This window comes from Orbicella faveolata, unplaced genomic scaffold (genome assembly GCF_042242905.1).
Source record: "Orbicella faveolata isolate gen_17 unplaced genomic scaffold, um_ofav_v1 contig_46, whole genome shotgun sequence".
NCBI lineage: Eukaryota > Metazoa > Cnidaria > Anthozoa > Scleractinia > Merulinidae > Orbicella > Orbicella faveolata.
Window position 1 is genome coordinate 10,621,203 of NW_028301576.1, and position 19,024 is coordinate 10,640,226.

Below are 19,024 nucleotides of genomic sequence, written 5' to 3' on the forward strand. Positions count from 1 at the left end.
TTAGTGCCCTTAAGCGCAACAAGGCCATCGGGTTAGACAGAATAAGTGCCCGTTTACTGAAATGTGCTTCTCGAACTATAACTCCATCAATTACGAAATTGTTAAATTTGTCAGTTGCAACCAACGAGTTTCCTAACATCTGGAAATGCGCTAAAGTCACAGCACTTTTCAAAGCCGGTAGTCGTACTAGCCCGTCTAATTATCGCCCTATTTCTATTTTACCAACTCTCAGTAAAGTCCTAGAGAGGGCTGTGCATCATCAATTTTATCAATACCTTAGCCAACATAACTTACTCAGCGAAAAGCAATTCGGTTTTCGGCCAAAACATTCAACAGTTAACGCTGTTTCTAGTTTTGCCGATGAAATTTTATTAAATATGGAAAGGGGTAAGCTGTGTGGAGCCGTATTCTTGGACCTGTCCAAGGCCTTTGATACGGTTGACCACACAATTTTGCTACGAAAGTTGTCGTCTTTTGGGGTAACTTCTGACACGGGTAAATGGTTTGAGTCATATCTTAATGGACGAATGCAATGTACATCTTGCGGTCCGGAACTGTCCGATTTGTTATCTGTTACGCATGGCGTACCTCAAGGCAGCATACTGGGCCCTTTGTTATTTCTTATATATATAAACGATTTGCCCACTGTCATCAGGCACTCGGAGGCAGCCCTATATGCTGATGACGCAGTGCTTTATTGCTATGACTCAGACCCAGCTGGTCTGGAGTGCGCCCTAAATGCCGACTTGTATTCTATTGCTATCTGGTTAAATGATAACAAACTCACTCTTAATGTTGATAAGACCAAAACAATGCTTGTTGGTAGCGATTCCAAGTTGCGCAAGTTAAACAGTCTCTCGGTTTCTGTTCTTGATAATCAATTCGATAGTGTTAGAAGTTTTAAATTGCTGGTTTTCAGTGTCACGCAATTCAAAATAGATCAAAATAAAAATCAAAACCGGTCAATAGAGAAAGTCCCAGAATCTGGGAAATGAAAGAAGGTAAATATGCGAAGACTCTCGCCAAAATTCTGGTCACAGCAATTTTTCTTATGCGAGATATGCGGAGAAATTTTTTACCCAAATTTATGGGGATTTGTACGGAGACGCCATGCTGGTGCCCATCCATATGGGCACCAACATGGCGGCCGGAAACCAACAGAAACATTTGTCACTGAGTTTTGCTACAAAAGCGTGAATTTATCCCTCGAGGAACCCTAAAACATTAAAATAATACTTTTTCTAAGACGTGAACTGTTCAGATAGCCAAGTTCCCCGAAATAAGTCACTTTTTTAACCATCATGACAGCTCTCTAGGCCGTCATGTAAATGCCGCGTCACGCAGAAGCTTAGAAATTCAAGCGTAGTTTATCACAAAACCAAGAACCCATTCGGAGCGAAACTTTTTATGAATATTAGTTTTCAGCTGCTGTTATACATCATTTAAGTAAAATCTCAGGAAGATCAATAGTTTTGTAGTTCGAATTTTAGTGACGTCATGTGAAAACCAGCTATACCTAGGGGTTGTATTATCCTCTAACTTTACCTGGACCGAACATGTGGAACATGTGACATCTAAAGTGAACCAGAGACTAGGTCTTTTGCGTAGGATTAAGCACTTGTTGCCTTATAATGCACGCCTTCTTTATTACAATAGCCTTGTTCTTCCAATCTTTGATTATGCTGATCTGGTATGGGGCGATAAGGATAACGCTGTTTTAATGAACAACCTGCAGGTGTTGCAAAACAAGGCGGCAAAAACTTGTTCTAAATAAACCATTGTATTCTTCTGCAACCGATGCTCTCAGTCAGCTTGGCTGGTTAAATTTAAATCAACGCAGGCACTTCCATCGCTGCTTGTATGTTTCTAAATGTGTGGATGGAATTACATCTCACAAATTGGAATTATCTAGAAACAGCGATGTCCATAGATATAACACTCGCTCCAAAGATCATCTTAGACTTCCAACAGTAAAACGGAACTGGGGTAAACAGAGAACTTGGTATCATGCCTTTAAAGACTGGAATGCCTTGGACAGTGACTTGAAGAACTCTGACACCATATGTCAGCTTAAAAGTAATTTTTTTTAAAATCTATTAGTCTATAATTTACTTTTGTATTTTTAATATATTTTTTTTAATTTGTGTATTTATTTTTTAATAATTTAATGTTATTTTGGATCGGGAACTTTCTGTAGATCACCTACGGGTGAGAAAGCTTCCCGTTAAAATATCATCATTAAGAGTATTTTTACTCCCCCCTGGATGGGATGCTAGTCTATCGCAGGGTTACCCCCAGCATTATAGGTCGCCGGTACCCATTTATACACCTGGGTAGAGAGAAGCACTGTGAGAGTGAAGTGTCTGGCCTAAGAACACAACACGATGTCCCCGGCCAGGGCTCGAACCCGGACCGCTCGATCCGGAGTCGAGCGCAATAACCATGAGGCCACCACGCCTCCACCGTGAGTGGAAAGGTTACTCCAAACCTTCGCGGGGCTACGTTTTCCAAATTTTCTTTTTCCCAACCAAATTAAAGTTCATTATTCAAGGTAACATTTTCCAAAAAATGAAAATAAAATATTAAAACGCGCGCGAGTTATTGGGAAAAAGAGTTTTTTTTAAATAAAAGTTAATAAACCGTCAAGGTGTCATAATCCCCAAAAGGCATGGACTCCTCAGCGACCTTTTCGCGGTAAACGGCTTAATTCAGAGATCCTATATCAAATACTTTCAATTTGAGATTTCATGTCCGTCAAGAGTGCCTTTTTGTAATCACGCTTCAGCAATTGCTCCTCAGTTTCGTTTTGTCTTGTTGCACATCGCTTTTCTCCGTTTTGCCCTTTACTGTTGACCACCAGCCTAAAACGTATGCGCCTAAAACGTGACTGTAACACTATCGCCTTACCGCGAAGCTCAACTTTCCTTACTGTGAACGCTAGGGGCCGTTATTTCTTTGGCTGGCGGCATTTTGAGTTGACATATCCCTCTGAGAAGGCGTGACATGTTTATAAATCTTCCGAAGGCGAAAACTTGCACTCGTTTTTCGAGAGAATCCCTCCTCTTTAAATGAATTAATAGGGTATGTAGAATCGACGGTTTTCCTTGAAACTTGGCCAGAACATTCACTGATAGATACGGAATAAAAAAAGTGCCGGAAAATTCTTTTATTTCAAAAGCTTTTCTCGTGGTGCTCTCCAACGCAACACGTTACGCGAATTTTCGATAGTGGAACTTGACAGATCTATAAAAAGATGACCAATAGAAATGAAAGAAAATACTGACACGCTTTGAGAGATTGACGCTTTGTGATTAACACTGCACAGTTATTTTGCATCAACGATCGCATGTGATACCCGATTAATTCGCCGGAATTTCAGTCGGTCGTTTTGGCGTTAACGGCTTCTGCCGCCTTAGCAAAGCAGTCGGCAAAAAAGAATATAATTTATCGAAATCTACATTTTAGAACCTTTTTATTGATATATAGTTTGTGGGGGTTTCCTTCAAAACAGCGCGCATACGAATTTTTTTCTGGAGGACACCCGCGAAGGTTTGAAGTAACCTTAATCATAAATCACTGCGCGCCTCATTTGTGAGTTTTCACCTCGAGTCCACTTTAAATATCTTTTTATCAGTGCTGAAATCCTAAACTGAACGGGTCTTGATTATTTTGGTTTTCCAGAAAAACGTCGTCTAATAATCGCCCACAACCTCTGAGTGATATCTTGGCAGATCAGAAGTAATTATAAGAAATGTCAATGCTGGGCACCGTTCCATAACTTTTATCTTCTGTATCCGTCAGCATAAAAGAATTGCCAGTAGATACACAGGATAACACCCTGAGCCTTGAAAATAACTTGGAAATTGCGTGCACTAATTTTTTTTTAATTAGTGTTGAAATAGAACAGATTTACTCTCTGTAGGATAGAGGTACCTGAAGCAGTGACAGAAAATGGCAAATAATCGTTTTATCACTTGGGGGACTTCGGGCAAAGGTCATTTTCTTAGAAACAGGAACTGGAAGTGATATATTTCTGTGTCATTCAGCTGCTTTCATACATACATTTCACACGTTATCAGCCCCACCAATAATTACTTGAACAGGAATTGTTGTTTTAAGATTAATTACAAAAGTTAACCAATCAGCGTTCTTGCTATCCGAGCTTGCACGCCGTTGTACGAAAGGCGATTGTCTCATTTCGCAAGATCACATGACATAGCACAAAAGCGATGTCCCAAGTCAACAGTACGAGAGCTGTATTTTGTTTTGTGTTCCTGTTGCCCAGTTTTCTCCAGGGTAAGTTCTACACTGCCTTCTTTTTGTGATTCAGACGGAATTGCATTGCAACTTATTTTTCTTAAAACTCTTGTTACTTCTTGGACAATGCAAAACTGCTGTAGAAAGGCCGCTCAGATATAAACATTTTGTTTTTGAACAAAATGCAGCTAAGACCTGTGAGGACTCGATCACAACAGAAATAATGTTATAATGTACTAAACTGAAGACACGCGCGAACAAGAATAACTTTGGCACCCAGATGGCTCAAATTGTTCTCGCCATTTTAATTCACGTTTAATTGACGTTGATTCAGTGTACACGTAAACAATTTGTAATTGACAAACAAACATTAACAACGAACAATTATTCTTGTCACAAGGTCTGAAAAATTTTGTAAACGAGGCTTTCGACTGTATCGCACAGTCTTCATCAGCGATTAAAGTGAGCTCACGTTGTCACGTGAATGCAAATTGTTTAATCATGTGACAATAGATGGTCAAAAATGGCGGGAAGATCATAGCCCCCGTCTCTGTTCAGTGTTGGGCGTTGACGTCTGATATGGATGGCCTCCTTGATTTTCCTTTTGATATCTACCGACTCTTTATCAAGAATCTCGACTCCTTCCCAGTCGATCTCGTGGTTTGCATGAGACTGGTGTTCCCGGATTGCAGATGTTGTTTGTTTCTGATGCTCACCTAGTCGCTTCTCCAGAGTTCTCGCTGTCTCGCCAATGTAATGCTCTCCGCTTCGTTTACAAAATTTTTCAGACCTTGTGACTAGGATAATTGTTCGTTTATTTATACACCAAGGTCAAGAATGAGCGTACATAGTCAAACATTAACAACGTCTTACACCGTTCTTCTCGAAGCATTGTTTAACGAAACAACAAAGTAAAGTAAATTAGAAAAGAATGCCAGGACTAACTGCGGACAAAGTGCAGTCTGTTTAACATTTCATTTTGTGTTCATATTGTCACTTGTTATGCAATTGTGGCTAGACAACCATGGGCTTTTTTTTTTTGCCCTTCCTTGGTAAACACTTGACAAATTTCGAGTGAATGGACGAGTGAATGACAAAGGAAGCAGAAGAACCCTGCTGTGCGTTGTAAACTGACCTATATCAAATCTGATCGCGGTTTGACCTCAACCTGACTTTCCGGAAAGCGTAAACATGTCGTTGAATATCCGCTATCCTAAGATATCGTCGTGAATGAACGTTCGCCGAGTTTCTCCAATGTCTGGTATGGGTAAATTAAATGACATGGAACCAACTGTGTTTTTTTTATTATTATTATTAATCACAGGCTCTTGGAAATTCCGTCTATTCCGGAGCCGACTTTTATCCTGGGATCCTACAATCCTCGTCAAAAGTTTTGGCGCGCTTGCCCAGTTTTGCAGTATCTGTCAGGAAAATTTATCCCTTCGCCCCCTTCCTTCCGATTCAATGTTGTTTATCGTGATGAATTCGTCATTGTCGGGGGGGGGGGGGGGGGGGGGAAAGGTTCCTTATTCCAGTGACGTCGTTACTTATTGTTTCCAAAATAGCTTGTCAACGCATTTTCGTGCTATCTAACTCAAATATTCATGTATGGAAATATTTCCCCGTTGATGAAATCAAACATAAGAAAATAGTAAGCCGTCCGAAAATCGTTACCTTTCAGCCTGTTTAACACTGGAAAAGTTTACTCCAGCGCTTTTTATTCCGACTGGATATCACTGCTAACTGCTGCTTGCAGACCTTGCACGGACCCTTCTCGTTTAGGGGACGTCTTTGACTATTGACACTTTACACTCAGTATGTCAAAGCTCGTGCACGTTCCGAAGTGCTATGATAACTTTTATTATCGAATGACAACCTCGTTCTAAGCGCTTTGAAATGACAGAGACAAGAGGAAATTTTAGGCTCAAATCATAGGCCGTTTTTTTGAAAAACAAAAGTGTTTCAACGCAGCTGCTTCCAGACGTTGTTGATACAATGATGTGAAGTATATATGAAATAATTCATATTTGAACTGCGGTTGTAGATGAAAGTGAATAATGATCATAGCAGTAAATTTTCCAATTTAAGCAATTTAAGCAATAATTTTTTTTTCCCTCGAATCCCGTTGAAGCCCTGATTTTTTCCAGGCTTCTTCTTTCCATATTGCGTAAATTGGAAAATTTACTGCGATGATCGTTCTTCACTTTCGTTATTGATATAAACAAAAATTAATTGGCGACAATCGCAACTTGACAGCTTAAAAGATTAAGCAATGATTAAGGCCACCAAAGTTATTCAATGAATCAGCTTTATTTGGACGTGATCCAGCGCGCATTATAAGGTCAAAAAGAGCAAACTTTCAAACACTTTAAGATCACACCACATTTATGTCCCATGACAACAGTACGAGGATGCGGGCTGCAGTTTGCATAGTGTTTCTTTTCTCCGTTTTCTTTGAGGGTAAGTAATCTCTTCCTTTATTTTACTAGTCAAACGAAACTGAATCACAACCTGTTTCAAACTCTAAATGCTAGCTTTTGAAGTCGCCTCTTGATGATAAAAAACCTGCGCGAGAGATGTAACTGATGGCTAAACTCGAGCCTCGCTCTTTGCTACATGTAATTATAGGATAACATGGTAACCAGACGCAGACATTGTTAGGAAAGAGTTGTGGATGTACAAAATGTAACAGTAGAATACTTGAAACTGCCCTTTGAAGGAAAGCTAAACCAAGCGTTCATATACACCGATTCCAGAAAAACCCGGAGGTTGCATGCAAGCTAGGCTTAATAGCCCTCGAGCTTTCAAAATGGCGGACGAAATGTTGCGGAAGAACGAAAAATTCGAATGTATGGAGGTTAGAGCTACTTGTCTGGAGCAAATGTGGTAAGGAAAAGGAAAAGAGTTGGACATAAGTGTTGTGCGGCTGCAAACTCTAATAATCGAAGCAAAAACCGACCTGATTTATCATTTCCACGACTAAGTTTCCTTCGGACAAGCCAGATAAACAAAAAAGGAAAAAGTGGGAAATACTTATGAAAAGGGGAGATGCCTATTTCACCTCGGTAGGAAATAATTTCTGTTGTTCCAAGCACTGAGTACACTTATTGAAACTGGGAGCCGTACCCTCGGTTTTCCCCTGCACAAAAATTAATGAGGAATCTCTGTGTAGAGCGACAAGATGCGAGGCATGTGAGTCTGGCAAAGAAGAAGTGAATACCCATCAGCTTCAATCAACTTAAGAATTAATCAGCTTTCATGGCTCTGAGGTAAAGAAAAAAAGGTTTCCCCAAAACAGTGTTGAATGTGGAAGGACATTAGTGATTTAAATACAGCCATTGATGAATTTTGAATCTTTTTTTACTCGCTTAATATTTCAGCAACATCTGGCTTTCAGGTTTAATATTTCAGAACTAGTAGTGTCAGATAAATTATTGCATGGGCCAATTTTCCGTATTTGATGTTGGGAAGCCTGCCCATTATTTATTTACCTGAAGTTTTTCAGGCTGAATTTGAAAACATAAAGTGCAGAATAGACTGCAGAGATATAAAATGTCAGACACCCAAGACCTGGAGAAGCAGAGTGAACTAACAAAAGTCTGACAACACATTTTAAGGCCTTGTAGGAATTTCCATAATGTCAGGGATTTGATAGACAGCATTTACTGGCAAGCAAGAAGGTTACAATCTTCATCCCTTATATGCGACCAAGTAAGTCAGACCAGACGATAATTTTACTAATTTTCTAAGGAGGACTGTTTTTCAACCATGAACCAGAACTGCAAATGTAAAAACTGAAATGGCTATTAGGAGAATAAATGGATGGCATATATTTGATGGTGTAATTCCACTAAGGTTGTGTAGAGTTGTTAATCAACCCTGGATAGTGAGCTATTTGCTTGTAAACTGGCAGAAAAATTAATTATCTAATAATTCCTGGCACGTAATTGTTTAATTTGTCATTTGGTAGTGAATTTAAACAGAGTAAATGATATTGTTCATCAGTGGCAATTAAATATTTGGTGATTTCCACCGTATTGAAAGTGTGCATTATGTGGCTTGATGTTCTATTTTCTGGCACAGGGTGTAACATAGAAGGACACATGGTCTGGTGTATAATTTGCTAAGAACGTAAAAGGACAACTGAATTTGACCTCATTGAGAATTTCCTACATTGTATGATCTTATAGATTCCCAATTGTTTTGAACTATTTTGAAATATTCACTCAATGCTACATTACCAGAGAAAAACTAGAAGTAGCTGAATTCTCTCATATTAGATGCTGGACAAACTTATTGGAACTTTGATATACGTTAGTTATTCTGGCTTAGCAATAATCACATCTTGTACGGCCATCTCTAAGCATTAGGTAAGCCAGTTCATATATAATATATGTATCATAAATTGTTCGATATTCTTTAGCATTTCCTTCCATCATTCTATGTCCAAGACAATTTGCTCATTAATAATTCTCAGTTACTTCCAATTTATAGCCAGGACATTCCAAATTCTTTTCACAACAAAGAGTAGTTGTGTGCATTGCACTTCATAAACTGAAGTAAATATGACTCTTGTTTACTTTTAAACCAGTATCAAACATTTTGCATATTGATTTTGGAAGGCAATCTTTCAGGGTCTCACCATCCATAACAATGACATTCTTGGCTTCAATGATTTCATGGAGATTGCTCTTACTCCGGTCTGAAACCAGCTCAGCTGGGGAGGCTCCAAAATTTCCCTTTTCTCTTGAACAAAAAAAAAAGCATTTTGTTACTTGCACCTTCGTCAATCCCGGTTGATGCATTATTTCAATGTACTTGTCCATTACTAGTTACTAATATTCTAGGCTATCTTTCATGACATGTAGCTGATAGTCTTTGTTGCACTGCGGTACACTTCTTTGATAATTTTATTGGTGATTTCACTAATGAATCATCTTTGTGATTGCGTCCTACCCTGTAACGCATTGATGCTGTCACTGTAGCGAACCCTTGTTTGCACCATTCTTAGCGAGTAGATCGTGGTCTAGTTTGATACTCTGATTAGCATATTTTGAACTGAAGGATTTGTCTTATTGTCTCGCACCGATTGTTAATTCATGAAGAGAGATCGGATGTTCTCTAATTACCTTGAGAAGACTGAAGTCGTCAGCGAAAAATGAACCAGCCGTAGGAAATTTGTTTACGTTTAGATGTTTTGTTGCAATATTCCCGATATCCGGAACAATTTTTAAATTTACTTCCGTATGTTCTTTCGAGCTCTTGCTTCATCAGTTTTACTACTTTAAGCTACTTTAGCTTTAGTAAAGCTATTCTTCGGGTCAGGGTCCTAGAATTTTCAAATTTTAATTTCATTCAGATTTTTTTTCCCTAACCGACAATGAATAAAGCTCTTTTAGGCAATAAAAATGGTGAGAACAGGTTTTTTTTTTTCCCCGCATATTAGAGATCGAGACAATTGGAGGATGGCAAACATATCTTTCCAAAAGTTCCTTTATTTTGCCACTTTAATTTATACAGCTACTTTTAAGCCAGAATTTCAATTGGCTGAGTGTGAATTTTTCAATCTGTTCTTCGCTCAAACTGACGCCGGGAATATCATCAGAAGAGTGATTGACTTCTCTTCTTCGTTCGCCATGTTGCTTTGAATATTTACCGCGAGGGCTATTAAGGGTCGTTTCGGTGGAACTTCCGGTTTTTTCTGGAATCGGTGTATTGTACTTGCATGAGAAAGGCGCGAATAGCCACAACTTTTGCAACCGTCTGAAGATCTCCGGTGGATAAAAGATGGATAGATTAACAAGTTTCGGATTTACATTTTACTTAAATGTTTTGGCACAAACGATGCAAATTGAATGTAAATAGCTAGCACGTATACAAAATAGAAACCAAGCGCTGATTACAAAGGTACTGGCTTTAAATTAACGCTCCGACTGAAGGCGGGCGTTTCTGCCGAAATATGTCTGTAAAATTCAAAATTGCCGTTTTAAATCTGAAAAATTGTTGTTTTTTCCTACTGTGCAGACCTACAGATAGATTAACTTTATTTATCCCTTTCCTCTTCAATACTCTACAAACTAACCCCAAAGCTGTCTTGCCTGAACTCTGTTTACTGTGTGATAATAGAACAACACGTTAAGACTAATGCAGCCTCGATTGTTCAAAAACCGTTCATTAACAACACAATTTTATGCAGAAGTATCCAAGCAGAAATGTAAAAAACTCTTCTTCATAGGAATCCTAATCCGTCAACTTAAAACTGTTGACAATCAGACATTCCTTCACGTTTAGACTGTCTGCGATGCAGGCTATTCAGCGAGCACGTTCTTAAATGTGACACCAGTATTATCCCTGTATGACGTTCCTGAAATTGGATATCGTGTGCATATAACATTTTGATATTAATAGGAAATACAAGGAGGAGGTTGACGTAAGCATATAACGCTTTTGTTACGGATGGTTTGCTTGTTTATCGTTTGTTTTCTTTTTGAGGATGATGACATTTGCTTCGAGTCTTCAGGAAATTATGCAGTTGTAACCAGTTTATCGCGCGAAATCGTTTTCGCAGAACGCTTTCGCATCTCGTTAAAAAAACACTGCTTATTTGTTTATAAAGGAAAAAATCAGGTAAGCAACTAAAAAATAAAACAATGAATAACGACTTTAATTGAACTAACAAAAGTTATTTGCGTCTCAGCAAGGGCGCATAAGGTCAGACGGATTTGAAACTGTCCAACGTTGTCAGCTCATACTGTCATAAGTACTACAGTTTGTGTTCCCGGTTTTTTCCCGTGGGTTTCCAGGGTTAGCTAATTTGTCTTTAGTTTTGATAGTAAAACGAAATCTTAAGCTATTGTTACTGCTTCGTGCATCATCGCCAGAAAGTGGGCGGAGTGCGGTACCCTGGTCCCAGAAGTTTTTCTTGATTTTTCATCTTTTCGTGAAGCGGCGAGAAAGATAACAATCAACCTTTCTCGCCGCTTCGCGACGTGTGTTTTCACCGCTTCGCGGCTCTCTCGCAACTCTCTCATGAAAAATCAAGAAAAACCTCTGGGACCAGGGTAGGGATGCGGAAAAAGAGAATACATAAATTACAGAACCCATATCAAAGGTTTTATACCAGAATGAGAAAAAATACTCCACATTGAAATCAACAGACAGAGGTCACGTTATCTCCGGTTAAATATTCAATAGTCCGCCAAAATTCAAGAAAAAATAGACCCCCAAATTACGAACAATTCTAGATTCTAGTCTTCATGAGTTTGAAGGACGCCTGGTGGCCACGATCAGCTCGAAGACAACTAATTTGGCGATGTTTTACACCGGTATGCTATCTTGGATGGTGTTTTAGAGAGCTTCCGCGAGCTGTAGTGTTGCGTAAATTCGGTGAATGTTACGGAGAATGTTACGGATGTTACGGATGTTACGGAACAAAGCCATACTTATGAAATAAAACACAAGAATGTTGGAACTTATCAACTGGATAGGAAGTAAGGTGGGCATTGCCCATATACTAGTATAAATCGAACTTTGATTTCGGACCTACCGCCAGAGGTTTGAATACATTAGTGACACAGTGACAAATGGCGTCCTAAAATGTAACTTTTGAAAATACGTAAAACCGAACCGAAATTGATATTTTTTCATGGCGTTCGGCGAAGCTTCGAGACAAACTTCAGGAATATAAGACCTAAATTAGAAAGGAAGTCACTTGGGATTTTTAAGATGTTTTAAACCACGAGACAATCAAACACTTTTCCCCATATATTTTCTGTACTCTGAAGATCAAAATAGGGCTTCAACTGCCCATGTCGGTTCAACTTTTCCGGCGATGATGATTATTTCTGACTAATTCGTTCCTCGATCGTCAGAAACTACAATTTTTACAAAGTTTGATTTTTACGTGAAATTTTTGTCTGTGTGGTTTATTTTTCAGTGAGTGTGTCCCAGACTACAAGCGTGACTGCACAGGGAGTGTCAAGTTCTAGAACAAGTGGGAATGTCACGCCATCTTCTTACCAAAGACCATTAAAAGTGACGACGTCAGTCCCTTTATACGTAACCTCGTCCATGTGCCAAACGATCCGTTTATCAGTGTCCACATATTCCAGGGCAAACGACTCACAATCGGTCAGTTGCTGGCCCATAGGCTCACCTACAAGTACCTTTTTGTCCGCGACAAGTAAGTCTTAAATTTAAGGGAGCAACTACACAATACAGGGCCACTTTTGACGGTGTATATATGCAGTGGCTCGTTTGGCTCGTTTGGCTCGGCAGTGGATAAAAGAACGAGGAATAATCTATATATGCGCTAAGTCGTAGGTCTATATATTTAGTGGCTCGTTTGGCTTTTTTGGCTCGGCAGTGAATGACAAGGAAGCAAACGAGCCAAACGAGCCGGCTTGCTTGGTGGATGATTAAAGGTGGCCCTGTATTCTGTAATTTAGTCAATTTAAGATTTCTGTCTCCTTTAGTCAGCGCAATACATTCCCTTCAACCACACGCCAAACTTTCCTGTAGTAAGGAGGAAGCTCTCATTAACTATAAGCTACATGGTGACCTGGGACCCTAGCTGCGATTTTATTGGATTTTCCCTTTTTAGGTGGGTATGAGACTGATCCTGTGATAAAAATTATTGTGATAGAAATTGCATTACTTATGTGGGATGCATATGGTATGAAATGAATAGCAATAGTTTATTTACGTTTTAAAGATTTCTTAATTTGGAAACAAAGCAACTTGGTTTGTCTTTCAAGGGCACTCAACTGATTTCGTAGAACAAGTCATTAACTCTGCTGAGCTAACAGTACTGTACTCGAAAACCGCAATGGCAAAAGCACATTTCTATTATTTTTGCATTTACCTTTTTCTATTTTAGTATGTTTACCTGAAGTAAAACCTTTTTAATTAGAATGTTATTGTCATACATTATATACGTGCATAGAACTCCAATTGTGAATAGGTAACACAATTTTGCGATCATGGGAACAAAGCAAATAAAGAAAGCAAAACGAAAGAAGAGAAGAAATCCACAGCGCGTACAATTCGCCAAAGTTTCGTAAAACAAGTATGCATACGCATTCAAAAAATGGTTCATTTTCAATGTTGTTGTTTATAACTCATTTATCTAAGAATTAATTTTTGCCTTTTTGATGATTTCAATGCCACTGACAAACCTAATCTTCGCACTTGTCTTGATTTCTAGGGACGCCATCTGTTACTCCGGGTACACCACGGTGGAGTAAGTATTGACTCTAATCCAAAAGTAGTTTCCAAATTTCCCTATTATCAGAATTAGAATCTATTCTATTAGAAATCAGACGCAGGAACCACAACCAGTCCTAACTTGGTCACACACATGTTTACTCGCTTCCGGAGTCGGTCAGTTGCTCTTCCATAGAACGCTCATTGTTTCGTTCCGTTGTTTACTTTGTTGTGATTGGCTGTCATAATTTCTGTTGATTTAGGCTTACGACACCTCATTGAAAACTGCTTTAACATAAATAAAATAACTTAATTGTTATAAAAAGACCTTCTGGTTGCAAGAAGCTATATCTTCTAAATTTATGAGCAACGCCCTATCAAAACAGTGTTGCTGAAAAGTTTCATTTGTTCGTTTTGTTACAGCTACGGAACGTCTCCCCAACCTTACGCCAACACGGAACAGTAAGTTCCTTTTTATCTGTATTGCTTTCTGGTTTCTTTTTTTCTTTCTTTCTTTCTTTTGTTTTTTTGGTCACGTTATAACCGTCATTAAGTTAAACGTTACCCGACGAAACACTAAGATAGTCCCCATCAGTTATTTATGCACCGAGCAGGAAGAAAATTGAAGGAAATGGGAATTCCATGTGTTTAGCTTTCTGTGTTTTTTAAGTTTTGTAATGTAGCCCCGTCGGGACGAGCCAATAAAGTATGTATGTGTCTCTGTTTCGCAGGGTATTAAAAGTATAATTAAAGTAATTTTAGTTCGAAACACTATTGATAGTTTGTTTTATTTATTTTCATGCAATTAAAATAATTATGAGTTTCCTAAATTTAGATATTCTGTAAAACTATGAGTTTTTAACGAAACAGGTATTGCGATTATAGTCAATATATTGTTCTTCATCAGTCACTTACTTTCTTGTGTAAATGTCACATATAAGACACCCGTCTCAGGCTCTCAGGCTATAGAGATTCACGACTCCTTCATGCCCACATGGCACACAATCTGCTCCCCTATCTGCCAAGCCAGTCCAGCCCACCATATTTTGATGTGCCGTGTTGTACACGAGACAAAACGGAATGTTCATCATGCATCATTTCTTTCGTCTTGTAAATTAAAGCAACTCCATCTGGAGACAATATGTATCCATATGGCCCTCTGCAGAATGATAACGAGTTCCGTCTTGAAGACTCTCCTTACTTTTACTCCGACCACTGCTTGAGGATCGACACGGATCGGACTGGATTTCCATTCTTTTCGGAGAGGCATTATAAACTGCATGTAGGTATATCTCTAATTATAATCAATCACAAATATTTTCGCTCGCGCGCGATTAGTCTAAACGTATCACAAGACTGAATACGCCCCAGGTGAAACTGGGGAATATCCGAGTGATTTTTCCCAATTTTCAAAACTGCGCGTATTACGAAAAAGATTTGAAGGATAAGAAACACAATGGCCTCGGTTTGGCGCGAAAATGTGCTAAGATATTTGTCTTTGGACCTTATCTGATCCTTAAAGCTCATAGTTTTGCTTCTCGGAACAGATCATGTCCGCGGACAAATATCCGAGTTTATTTACGCGCCAAATGGAGGCTATTGTTTATATATCTTGCAGATATTCGTTATAATTATCAAGTCTGCTGATCCCAAAATGCTATTTTGAACTAAAATAATAATTAAAACAAACAACTCTACACTTACTGGGAGTGTCTCCGATTAGTCGGCCTCCGGGTGACTAGAAGTTTTGGACACTTAACTTCAACTTCACTTTATTTTGCACTTACATTTGGAATTACAATATTACCATGAAAAAGAAAGAAAGAAACATATATAACAGTTGAAGGTCACAATGGTATATAGTTTGTGCATGGAGGCTAATAGAACCGCAGTTAAATAAAGTTTATTAATTGACTGTATATATCTTTTGAAATAAATTTATCCGTAAAAGCATTCGTTGAGACTTCCAAAAATGACTTGTCTGCATTGTCTCGGCGGGATGTCTGTTATTACTTTTTTCACAAGAAGTATATCGTGAATTAAACCGCTGGCGTTTGATTTCCTTTAATCTGTTTTAATTTAATATCAGCGTAAACTGAAAACAACTGTTCATAAAATTTCTTTAAAGGAACTTGGGCTATATTTCAAAAATTTAGCAGTAATTTGTATCAGCTGTAATTAAACAACCCCTTTTTACAGATATGTCGCAATGGTATCATTCAACTGAACTATGAGTGGAGCTGGTGGTGGCCACGGAAGTTTGGTGCTTATTGGTGGCTGAAAAATATGGCAATTATTGCACCGTTCTGGGCCACGACTGATACGTACTCTGCCTTCCGCGATGGTCATTCTAAAGTGTATTATCAAATGCACAAGCGTGGTGACATTAACAGCTCTGCTGCGATCCTTAGAATCGCGTCAGAGCATGTGCAACGCTACACTGGCAAGTTTGAAAACTTTGAAGCCTCTTGGGTTCTTGTCGTGACCTGGGAAAAGCTGTGTCCCTATGTCTATTACTACTATTACGACAGCAACTGTCGTTGGGTAAGAGTCATTGCGTGCGCAACATCCATGCCTTGTGTGTTCGTTGTGAAATGAAGAAAAGAAAAAAAGACATGGAACATTTTAATGACGAAATTTTTCAGATCCGCGCGTGATGGCGTCATATGTGCTTTTCACTCTTATTGGTGATGGGCATTAATTAATTAATTAATTAATGTGGGATTGACTGTGCCGCTTTTGTCCAGTCAGAATCGAATCGCACGTAATAGTTGTATTGCAAAAAACGAAAACAACAAAGAAATGCAATTAAAGTTAATCTCAGTTTATGGATCATCTCAGTTCAAAGGCCAAAACTGTTTTAGTTTGTTTGTTTCTCTTTTGTTTTCTACGCACATATCTCTATAGTTTAAAAATAGATCTATGATGTCGTGTTACAACCAGAACCTGTACACAGATTTTTTTATTGCAGAGTAACACTTTCCAAGCTGTCTTAATAACGAATGGATTTAATACATTTCTGATGTACAATTACCCTTATGGTGGAATTCAGTGGGTGATTCCAGCGGATCGGTGAGTTGTTTACAAAATGCAGCAATGAAACTTTTTATTATATTGCTGCAAGCTGCGAGAGGTAAGATCAACCAAATCCTGCGCTGTGATTGGTTATACAGGTGAGAAAGATGGCGCCATCTTGTCCGCTCGATATTTCCTCCCGTTCCCCATTAAAAAAAATGAGAGTTTCCAACTTTTAGCAGTCTCTGTTTTCCTCTTTGTGCTACACTGAAGTTGATAAGATCTTATAAAGAAGTTCATAAGATCTTATAAAGAAAACCAGATGCTGAAAGCAGGAATCTGAGAGGCATGAATTGACCCTTGTCGACCTTATTAAAGCACTTAACCTTGTCAACTCTATTAAGCACTTTTCAAAGAGAAGCTTTTAAACTGATCCTTAATACGCGATAAGGCATCCTTTGCATTCACGAAATTGGACCGATATTGTTCAACCGAGATTCGCGTACCAACTGTTGATCTTGAAAAAGCAACAACAGGGTAACTGTAAACACTGTTCTAGTGTATTTCTAACAATGGAAGTATAATGCAAGTGCAAGGCAGTCTTTTTCAGTTTCTGAGAGTTTCTGACAATCTCTGACAATCCCTGCCAATATTTCTTACTTAGAAGTGTGGCCTATATCAATCAGTTCAAGCGATATAAGCGTTGGCTAGCGAGATATTGGCTTGCAAAAGTACAATGACTTCTTTCGCTGTATAGGGCAACCCGCGCCGAACATTCAGGCCGATTAATTTTAGGTGGCGAAAGCGTACCAGCCCCTGTGTAACCTGCACTAACCACAAACCGCTTGTATGAGCAAAATAACTCCCGATATGGACACCAGAAGGGAAGATAAAAGAAAGCTATGGCCGAGTGGTCAGCGTGTCGGACTCGCAATCCAGCGGTCCCGGGTTCGAGTCCCGCTCCGGCCACTACCTGGATTTGTTTCTCGGTAGCCCCGAGTTCAAATCCTCGGCCACGCTTGTAAATAGCCAACTGGTTTGCCTCCGGCCAGTTGGGATTCTTAACAATGTTATGTTCAGTTTGAATTATTTGTTTCAGTTGTTTGCTCGGCCCCACTAGTACTTGTGCTATAAACATTGCCGAGGGTAAATAAAGGTTATGTATGTATGTATATATATATATATATATATATATATATATATATATATATATATATATATATATATATATATATATATATATTTTTTATAACTGCCTAAGCCTAACCGAAATTAGGAAGCTGGATTTTCGATAAATGAAATCGGACATGCAATTAAGCATAAGCTTAGATACGAAATTACGAAGGATACGAAGATAGATTTTCGATACATGCAAACAGACAACGTACCGCATTTCAAAACAAGCCATAAAAGAAAAAAAAACCTACCGTGGCAACTGAAAGCCGGGAAAATAAAAATGAAGTCCCTTAAAACCGATAAATGGTCCACGAGTGTGAGGTGGCCAACACGAAGGAGGCAGAAAATCCACCTGCACAAGCCAATTTCTCATCTATAGGATCTACACTAATTCTTTTCGATCACGAGACTTTATCAAACGGACAAAGTCCTTGGCTGCCAGCTTAGTGTGAGCTGACGCGTACACTAACATAAGAGTTCTTTATGCGATATAATAAATCCTCTATTGACGAAGTTTGTTCGGTGTAGTTGGCCGGTTAATGGCCTTCTCCTGTCTTAGCCTGTAAAAGGATTTAGGCGCAGACCACTTAAACAAGACGCAAAGAACATAATGAGTGGAGTCATGTCATGTGATCTCATGTCACGTGTAAAATTACACCCAACAAAAGAAGTGCCTGGGTAATGCGTGGTAACGCTGGCCCAGCATATCTATTGCTTTTCTCGTGTACAAGGAGTGATAGTTAGGTTATCTTGTAAGTGACGTCCCTCATGTTCCTACACTTCCTTCAAGAAAAGTTCATATTCTGTCACACTGACAGAACCACTATGAGCTTGTTATTTTCGTGGATAGATTTGAATGCTGACATTGTTGAATGTTAATCACCGTTGATTTATGCAGGGCGTATTACCGTTACTGGACTGGGTACTATGGTCTGCCCGTCGCTGGCTGGAACGCAGGGGATGATGGCAAAAAGTACTCAAACATCAAGGGGTGAGAACAAGAAAATTCCTTTTTTATAAAAATGATTATCTGGCTTTCATGTGCAAATGCAGCGGAAAAGTAAATAATAGTCGCAACCTCTGAACACGACAAATAAGGAGGAGTGCCGCCACAATAAAATAGGTGTCACAGAAAATCGCAGAAAATGGCACCCAATTCAAGGGGAAAACGTTATAGTGTCTCTCTCCAGCCGGTTCCATAAATGGGTACACGCGAATTAAACGCTGACGAAAAGGGCTGTGCCGGAATAGCATTCCATCTAGAAGAAGATAGAAATACTCCTAGTTGATTTATGTTTCAGAAGAAACGCGCCGGCCTAAAGGGTCTCTAGGCGCGGACGCAGCAGGGATAAGCAGATAGCGGTAATCTTCC

The 19,024-nt window shown here is 39.0% G+C and overlaps 1 protein-coding gene across 4 annotated transcripts in view; it reads left to right on the forward strand.

Moving 5' to 3' along the window:
- Positions 1–3,882: 3,882 nt before the first annotated feature.
- LOC110047345 (mucin-like protein) overlaps positions 3,883–19,024 on the forward strand; it is a 32,117-nt gene continuing 16,975 nt past the window's right edge. Inside the window, exons 1-9 of one of the 4 annotated variants that reach the window (XM_089278400.1) lie at positions 6,599–6,717; positions 10,750–10,884; positions 12,194–12,439; positions 13,463–13,498; positions 13,885–13,923; positions 14,583–14,743; positions 15,661–16,005; positions 16,433–16,533; positions 18,551–18,643. In XM_089278400.1, coding sequence (XP_089134526.1) covers positions 12,328–12,439; positions 13,463–13,498; positions 13,885–13,923; positions 14,583–14,743; positions 15,661–16,005; positions 16,433–16,533; positions 18,551–18,643 — 887 coding nt within the window. In that variant the 5' untranslated portion in view covers positions 6,599–6,717; positions 10,750–10,884; positions 12,194–12,327. Of the gene's footprint in view, positions 4,297–6,598; positions 6,718–10,749; positions 10,885–12,193; positions 12,440–13,462; positions 13,499–13,884; positions 13,924–14,582; positions 14,744–15,660; positions 16,006–16,432; positions 16,534–18,550; positions 18,644–19,024 lie in introns of those variants that run through there. The other 3 variants (XM_089278398.1, XM_089278397.1, XM_089278399.1) reach the window with 3 other exon arrangements.